We start from the raw sequence: 9,312 nt of genomic DNA on the forward strand, positions 1-9,312 counted from the left end.
CTTACAAATCCTTGTATTTGGATTTCCAAACATGTAATTTTTAACATGTTTTATTAGTGAGGGAGAAATAAAGGAACAATTTTGCAGCTAATTTAACACCTATAAATGTCCCTGTTTGTGATATGAAAGAAATGGCCTTGTCAGACCACAGGTCCGCTCATATTTCAAAAAACATTAAATGTAAATATTTCTAAAGTGCCCTATATTTAAAGTTCCCTTTATTCCATAAAATATTAATGGGTTTATTGTTTATACTTTATAAAAGATGGTACCTGATTCTGAACAGATTTATTATGTGAAACTGTTCATTATTTTTAAAATAGCTCTATGTGAGAAGCCATATAAAAGCTAGATGATTACAAACCAACAATTACAAACTGAAACATAAATGTTAAAAAGATATTAACTTGTTTCAAAATTTATGTCCAAACAAAACCTGCACACAAATGTATATAGCATCTTTATTCATGATTGCAAAAACTATAAGCAACTAAGATGTCCTTTAACAAGTGAAAGGATAAATGAACTGTGGCATATCTATATAATGGAATATGATTCGGTGATAAAAAGAAATACACCATCAAACCATAAAAATATGAATATGACTTTTAAATACATATTGCTAAGTGAGAGAATCCAATTTATAGAGGCTACATAATATATGGTTCCAATGATATGACAGCCCGGAGAAGGTAAAACTATAGAAATGGTAAAAAGATCAATGGTTGCCAGGGGTTCCAGGCAGGGGAAGACTGAGTAAATGAGGCACAGGAGATATTTTAGGGCAGTGAGACTACTCTATATCATAATGTAATAGTGAATACATGATGCTATGTGTTCATCAAAACCCATAAACCTTACAACACAAAAACTGAATCTTAATGCATGCCGACTGGGAAAACACTTGATGAGGGCGTATACCAAAAGGACACAGGATACAGCTGAAAGAGCTCCCAGTGGCCAAAGCTAGAGCTATTAGAACAACAAAAAACTTTAAAAGTAATATTGGATTATAATCCAAAGTATAAAGTAAAGAGCCATGAGTTCATACCGATACAAATAAATAAATAAAGATAAATTTCATGTGCAGAAGAATCCCAAAAAATGTATGTAGATACTCTGTCCTCAAGAAGATGGAATATAACTCCCCCACTCCTTCAGTGTAGACTGAGCATAGTGACTTCCTTCCAAAGAGTGCAGTATGGAGAGAGAGAGAAAAAGAACAACTTTACAGTGCAGAAACCTGGCAAACACTACCTCAGCCAGCTGACTAAGGCTACTATCAACACTGATAAGTCACATTCATAGTAGGTACCTTTCATATGATGTGATGAAAACAGCGCTTTAACTCTATGGTCTTCTTCCCTGAAACATACAACCCAAGTTTAATAATATGATAAATACTAGACAAATCTCAATTGAGGGACATCTATAAAACCAACCAATACTCTTCAAAACTTGTCAAGATCAGGGTACTTTGGCTGGCTGTTGGAAAGCATGTGACCTTTAATCTCAGGGTCATGAATTCAAGCCCCACACTGGGTGTAGAGATTACTTAAAAAAAAAAAATGGTTTTTTTGTCAAGATCCTCAGAAACAAGGGAAGTCTAAGTAGCTGTCACAGCCAAGAGAAGCCTAAGGAGATGTCATGTAATGTGGTGTCCTGGAGAAGATTCTAGAAAAGGATATTAGGGACAAACTTAAAAAAAAAAAAAAGAATAAAGTATGGATTTTAGTTAGTAGTAATGTATCAATATTGACTAACTGTAACAAATGCACCACAATAATCTGAGATGTGAAATAATAGAGAATACTGGGTGTAAAAACTATTCTAACATTTTAAGTTTATTAAAATAAGATTGAGAATCATACAATTATAGAAAGTGGGAAATAGAAGGAACCATAAAAATTACCAATTAAACCCTTTAATTTACAAGGGGGAAAACTGAGGATGTATAGTGGAACTTAGTAGCCTGCACTTTGGAGAAGTCCTTGAGACAACAGTGGTGGCTAGCTGCTGAACTTCGTTCTCAGGGACACTATAACATTAGTCATAGTATGTGACAGATGATAAGTAATTACTGAATGGTGAATAATTTCCAAAAACCTACCTTCTACCCAAATGTTGTGTCCATTCAATTTATTTATTTAAAAAATTTTTTTGATGTTTATTTATGTGTGTGAGACAGAGAGACAGAGTGTGAGTGGGGGAGGGGAAGAGAGAGAAGGAGACACAGAATCTGAAGCAGGCTCCAGGCTCTGAGCTGTCAGCACAGAGCCTGACTTGAGGCTTGAACTTATGGACCACGAGATCATGACCTGGGCCAAAGTCAGGTGTTCAAGCTACTAAGCCACCCAGGCGCCCCTTTTCAATTTATTTATTAACCCATTCATTCATTTAACAAATATTTACTGAGTGTCTGGTATCATAATTTTTACTCCTAGAACTATAATTACTTAGAAACTGTATCCAAAGGAATGACATTTTGTCCATTTTCCATATCTGACTTTGTTGAAAACTCTGTTTAGCTGATTTAAGTTTCTAAGTATCCAAGGAAGAATTGTTGCAAGCCAAGTATTAACATTAAATAGACGGAGGAGACACCTTAAGAGAACGATGGCTCTTAGGAGTCTTACGAGAGCATATATGTGGTCCATTTACACTCAAATCATGGGCTACGACCTTTTTGAACGGTATTCAGATCTCCGATCTCTCATTCTACTCCTTTCACTATTTATGAAAGCAATAAGCTAAGAGCCTAGTTTTGTCTTGCTCTCCAGTTTCTGCTCCACTTCTCGCCAGCTGTGAGCGTGATCTTGGCCAACCTACTTCATCTTTTTAAGGTTCAGTTCCCTCATCTGAAAAATTACCTCATAAAAGAATGTTGCTTAGGTTAAAGAAACCAACATTGCTAGAGTGTTTAACACACTTGGCAATGACATTATTATTCCTAATATCATTACTATTATTGTTATCATTACCAACCTACCAGATGCTTGTAGCGGTGAAATAACTGTGGGAGGCTTAGGGCAATAACTCAGGGTCTACAAGAGAACACACGCTGGCACACTTAATCGTTCGTTTTTTCTAGGTATAATAAGTGGGTTGTTTCTAACAAACCACAGAATTGTTGTTGGGATTTGGGCTATGATTCTATTTACTGTCAGCCCAGTGCCTCTTTTAGACTGCTAGGAAACTAAAGGGGTTATTTTCAAGTTCCTTTCCTTCTTGGCCTCTTTTCCTGCCAACGTTTTTTTTTTTTTTTTTTTTTTTTTTTTATGTTAATATTATCATTCGTTCTAAATATTCCATGGCTCCTTAAAAGTGGATAGTTTTTCCTGATACACTTCTCCCCTGATGTTCATTTTTAAATCATACTTAATATTATATTTAAAGATCACATCATTCAAGGTGCTCATATGTTATCATATTTTTATCATATTTAAAGATCACGTTACTCAAAACCTCTGTGTATAAACGCTGAGCAAAAGCCCAGCACACCCAGCGGGGGTGGTGCCCCCCTCTCCATGCCCAGGTAAAAGAGGTCTTGTGTTGGCTATTCTGACTAAGAGTTTCTGAGCAAGAAGTCTCCGCCTCCAATTCCCATTCTAGCCACGGCTGCCTGTGTGGGAATCCTAGCAGCTGCCAAGTACATCAGCCCTTTGAAATTGCACCCCCATAGGAATGCCTCTTGGAAGCGGTGCTGTTCCTGTAGTTGTAATGGCATCAGCTGAACACTTTACTCAACAGCTTCTTGGTACTTCTGCTGCCTCCTCTGGGGCCTCACTTGAGACTACTCAGTGGGGTCTGTTCTCATAAGTTCCACGTCAGTGGCAGAAAGCTACATCTCAGTAATAGAGGTTATCTTGTTCAACCCAGCTGTAAAAACCATGCTAAGCACAAGTGGTCCAACTTCAGAGGACATCTTAAGGGAAACTTTAAATAGTTTTAATAAAAAAGAATACTCTTTTATCAAGTTCAAAAAAGTTAATAAAACAGGTTAACTGTTTCTTTTTAACTGATTGAAGACTTTAAAGGGATTTGAGAAAGTAATTTTATCTGTGGCTCATTAGTACTGCAACAGACAGACTGCAAACTAGTTTACAATGAGCATGATTATTCTGAAACTCCTTTTGTCAAGGATACTCACATAAAACAGGTCCTGTTTCCCTCTTGGGAGGAAACTGTGAAGGTTAAAACCAGATGCTGCTTTTCCCCACACTGCCACCCTCAGTGACTCCAGAAGGATGTAAGCCTGAGGGAGATGAGAGAAAGGGGTCAATTATGGAACAGTGGAGCAGCAGATTCTAAATCAGGGCATATGCATGAGCTCCCAGAGATCCCAGAAATCAGAGGAAGCGCTTATGTGGGTTTCCAGTTTTTCGTAAGCTTTAGATATCTGATGCCTAAAATTATTTATATCTAAGACATTTCCCGAAACTCCAAATGATGGGAAGGATTTTGTCGTTGTTGTTACTGTTTGTTTGTTTATAAAATACTAATCAGCTTGCTTTTTAAATTTAATACCAATACTTTTAACAAAATTGCTTAAGTCCTATATCATACTTTTTTCTACTCATGAGTTGACTATGTCACTAATTTGTGGGGCTTTTCTATTTGTAACAAATCTGATTGGACATTAGGTTGATAAGATACACCTATATAAATCACACACACACATACACATACATATACTATCACATAAAAATATAGCAGGGAGTATTTTCTAGAAAATGGGCAGTATATTTAAATGTCCTCACCTACCACACATAAGAGGTTTACTTTGGGAGACTCCAGAGACTGTCTCGAAGAGAGAGATGGCCTCCAGAGCAACATAAACCAGGGTTTGATGAGCTCTAAGTAACCGGCTGTCAGGAGAGAAAACAAAACAAACAAGATGTCTTAAGTCTCCATATATAAGAAGACAAACAGTGGTTTCAGATTTGAATCCCAAATTAAAAGTCAATTAAATGCAAGGAAACAAAATGAGCAGTGCAATAAAAGAAATGTAAAAAAAGAATCAACACACAGGAAAATAACAGTAAAATAAAGAGGAAAAGAGAGAATTCATCTACAAGCAAATCAATTTGTTGTTGGCACCATACTTCTGGTCTAGATTGACTGACATGGGGTAAACAAGATGGATAGCTCACAAGACGGAGTGAAGGCTGTATAGTTTCCATCTTCCTCTTCAAATGCACATATTTCTATACTTTTAAGTCATACACATAAATTAACCCTATCTGTGGCATAGTATTTTTTTAGCCAGTGTCATAGGAAACACATTTATAAATACACAAAGAATGTATGTAGTTAATTGCACATATGCCTCTCATCTCTTTTCTTGAATTCCATACCTTTTGCTCCAGCTTCAATAAAACGGAGACCAGAGATTTGATCTCTCTTAGGACTGACAACTGCTTCTGGTCTTGTTGCTTTTCTCTACGCTTTGCTCTACATACCTCCATATCAGGGTGTGCATGTATGGCTTCCCTCAAACAGCTGTCAACAGGGGCCTTTCACTTACCTCCATTCTTCTTGACATGCCCTTTCTTTGATTTCCATGATAATACTCTCCTGATTTTTCCACTGCTTCTTGTTCTCTAGTCATCCCTTAAATGCCAGTGGTCCCTAAGATTCTGATTCTGATTCTGATTAGCCCTATTTTCTTCTTACTCTATAATCCTTACTCTATAATTCTGAGAAGCACAATAGTGAAGGGCATGGACACTAGAACTACATTGCAAGGGACTTGCCATTTTCTGGCTTTGCGTGAGATATGGGGCAGGTTACTTAAAATCTCTGATGTTTCCGCATTTATAAAATGGGACTAATAATAGTATCTACTTCATGGGCTCATAAAGGAGAGTAAATGAGTTTCAGACATGTGAAGTGCCTGGCACACAGAAAATACTTGGTAACTTTTAACGGGTAAAGCCATGGCTTCAACTATCATTTAGTTGAATAACTTGATTAGTTACTTAGTCAATATTTTGTTGATTAATCAGTAAACTCTAATTGTCTGGCCCATACTTTTTTCTGAACTCCAAGTCCATTTAACCAAGTGCTTACTAACCATTCCTAGCTGCATCTAGGACTCCTCAAATTCAACATTCATAAACTAAGTCACTTCTTGAAGTAGCAGAAAAAGAAATTAAGAAAACAATCTCATTTAAACTGCACCCAAAATACTAAGATATCTAGGAATAAAACTAACTAAAGATGTGAAAGATCTGTACTCTGATAACTATAAAACACTGATGGAAGAAACTGAAGATGACACAAAGAAATGGCAAGATATTCCATTGCTCATGGACTGGAAGAACAAATATTGCTAAAATGTCTATACTACCCAAAGCAATCTACACACTTAATGCAAACTCTACCAAAATTCTAACAGCATTTTTCACAGAACTAGAACAAAAAAATCCTAAAATTTATGTGTAACCACAAAAGACCCTGAATAGCCAAAGCAATTTTGAAAAGGAAAAGCAAAGCTGGAGGTATCACAATACCGGACTTCACATTATATTACAAAACTGTAGTGATCAAAACAGCATGGTATTGGCACAAAAATAGTATTGGCACAAAAATCCTTAGATCAGTGAAACAGAGTAGAAAACCCAGAAATAAACCCACAATCATATGGTCAATTAATCTTCAACAAAGCAGGAAAGAATATCCAATGGGAAAAAAGACAGTCTCTTCCACAAATGGTGGGAAACTGGTCAGCTACATGCAAAATAGTGAAACTGAACCATTTTCTTACACCATACACAAAAACAAATTCAGAATAGATTAAAGACCTAAATTAAGACTTGAAACCATAAAAATCCTAGACGAGAACACAGGCAGTGATTTTTCTGACATTGGCTGTAGAAGCATTTTTCTAGATATGTCTATTAAGCCAAGGGAAATAAAAGCAAAAATAAACTATTGAGACTACATCAAAATAAAATGGCCCTGCACAGTGAAGGAAACAATCAACAAAACTAAATGGCAACCTACAGAGTAGGAGAAGATATTTGCAAATGACATATCCAATAAAGGGTTAGTATCTAAAATATATGAAGAACTTATACAACTCAACACTCAAAAAACAAATAATACAATTTAAAAATGGGCAGAAGACATGAACAGATATTCCTCCAAGAAGACCTCTAGATGGCTAAATGATAAATGAAAAGATGCTCAACATCACTCATCATCAGGGAAATGTAAATCAAAACTATCAAAACTACAGTGAGATATCACTTTATACCTGTCAGAATGGTTAAAATCAAAAACAGAAGAAATAAGTTCTGGCAAGCATGTGGAGAAAAAGGAACCCTCTTGAACTGTTGGTGGGAATGCAAACTGGTGCAGTCACTGTGGAAAACAGTATGGAGTTTCCTTAAAGAGTTAAAAATAGAACCACCCTATGATCCAGTAATTGCACTACTGGGTATTTACCTTCAAAATACAAAAATGCTAATTTAAAGGGATATATACACCCCCATCTTTATAGCAGCATTATTTACAAGGGCCAAAATATGGAAGCAGCCCAAGTGTCCATTGATTGATGAATGAATAAAGAAGATGTGGTACACACACACACACACACACACACACACACACACACACAGGAATATTATTTAGCCATAAAAAAGAATGAAATCTGGCTATTTGCAACAACATGGATGGAGCTAGAGAGTATAATGCTAAGTGAAACAAGTTAGTCAGAGAAAGACAAATATTATATGATTTCACTCACATGTGGAATTTAAGAAACAAAACAAATGACCAAAGGAAAAAAGAGAGAGAGAGAGAGAAAGAGAGAGAGATATAAACCAAGAAACAGATTCTTAGAGAACAAAGTGATGGTTATCAGAGGGGAGGTGGATGGGAGGATGGGGGAAATAGGTGACAGGGATTAAGGAGTGTACTCGTGATAAGCGCCAGGCGATGTATGGAAGTGTTGAATCATTGTGTACCTGAAACTAATTTAACACTGTATGTTAACTATACTGGAATTAAAATAAAATAAAAAAATAAAAACATTTCTAACTCAATGGAAAAAAATACACTAACTCGTTTCTATCTCCCCCTCTGCTCCAGCCCAAACTGCTCCTCTCTTTGTATTCTTTTTCCAAGATAAGTAATGCATTATTCATCCAAGGCTCCAAGTCTTTGAGAGTTAATAAAGTCTCCCTTTTCTCTCAACTACCTCTACCCTAAACATAAAAACCTCATTGGTTACCAAATATTTTCAGTTCTGCTTCCTAACTATCTTCTCTTTTGGGTTACTGCAAGAGCCCCTCTTCTGTTTCTAGCTTCCTTCCTCCCACATCATCCTTATTCCACACTGCAGTCAGGGGCTATCATTTTTAATACTTTTCGTCATCTTTCCATTCACTTTCAGGACAAAATACAAAATGTTCAGTGTAGCATATGAGGTACTTCATCAACTTGCCTCTTTCTAGTCCTCTAATCTTTTCCCCTGCCATCCCTACTTCCAGCTACACTGAACTACTTGTAACCCCCAAAGTTGTTACCCTCTCCTTCACCGTCATGCCTTCCTCTGTACAACCCAGAATGCCCTTCCCTCCATTCTAGATTATCCCTATTATAATTTTTCCGACTCCTGCAACACTAGTCCAAATTGAGTTTTAAAAATTAACCAACAATTAAAGGAGAGTTAACAGATGCTATAATTCCAGTGCAGTTTGCTCAAAAAACAGACTGAAATTCCTTTTGTGCCTTTACTTGAGGTACAGGTTTCTTTTTTAGTCATTTTCTTTTTTACTTTCCATTGACTGGTAATGACTCCTTGGTGAGGACTTGGAGAGTTGGAATACATCTTCAACCAAAATGTTATAAGATATGTAGATGGTATCTAGAAAAAAACATGAAGAAATTGTGAAAGACGAAGAGGTGCTCAGCTATTTGCCTAAATCACATTAGCCATTTTTCCCCTTCCTTCTCCTCTCTCTCCCCACTCTCTCCACTATTCCCATCTGTCTTTCAGTCTCTCTCTCTCTCTCTCTCTCTCTCTCTCTCTCTCTCACACACACACACACACACACACACGTCTTAAATTTAAAATTATTCTCTCTGTGTTCTTTCTAAATTCTTCAGGTTTTATATTTTATTACTCCAAGAGTCTGCCTCCCTGAGGTTCTTGTTCAGACTAGTTATTTCCCTCTGTAAAGAAGCTGTTCAGTTCATCCTTGCCTGGTTTGGAAGAATCCAAAGGAGGCAGTTCTTGCAGCCCTGTCTCACTTCCACTCCCCTCCTCCCCCAGTCCTGGCTGGAGCAGTGAGTCTGTCAATC

General features: G+C 36.8%; 1 protein-coding gene across 7 annotated transcripts in view; it reads right to left on the bottom strand.

The window, feature by feature from the left end:
• Nucleotides 1-665: 665 nt before the first annotated feature.
• The window catches only part of SAP30 (Sin3A associated protein 30), a 45,290-nt gene continuing 36,643 nt past the window's right edge, over nt 666-9,312 (bottom strand). Inside the window, exons 6-10 of one of the 7 annotated variants that reach the window (XM_042983602.1) lie at nt 9,214-9,312; nt 8,786-8,875; nt 4,765-4,868; nt 4,151-4,255; nt 666-1,365 (exon numbers count right to left, since the gene is read on the bottom strand). In XM_042983602.1, the coding sequence (XP_042839536.1) occupies nt 1,351-1,365; nt 4,151-4,255; nt 4,765-4,868; nt 8,786-8,875; nt 9,214-9,312 (413 nt within the window). In that variant the 3' untranslated portion in view covers nt 666-1,350. Of the gene's footprint in view, nt 1,366-4,150; nt 4,256-4,760; nt 4,869-8,745; nt 8,876-9,213 lie in introns of those variants that run through there. The other 6 variants (XM_042983604.1, XM_042983603.1, XM_042983605.1 and 3 more) reach the window with 6 other exon arrangements.

This window comes from Panthera tigris, chromosome B1 (assembly GCF_018350195.1).
Source record: "Panthera tigris isolate Pti1 chromosome B1, P.tigris_Pti1_mat1.1, whole genome shotgun sequence".
Taxonomy (NCBI): domain Eukaryota; kingdom Metazoa; phylum Chordata; class Mammalia; order Carnivora; family Felidae; genus Panthera; species Panthera tigris.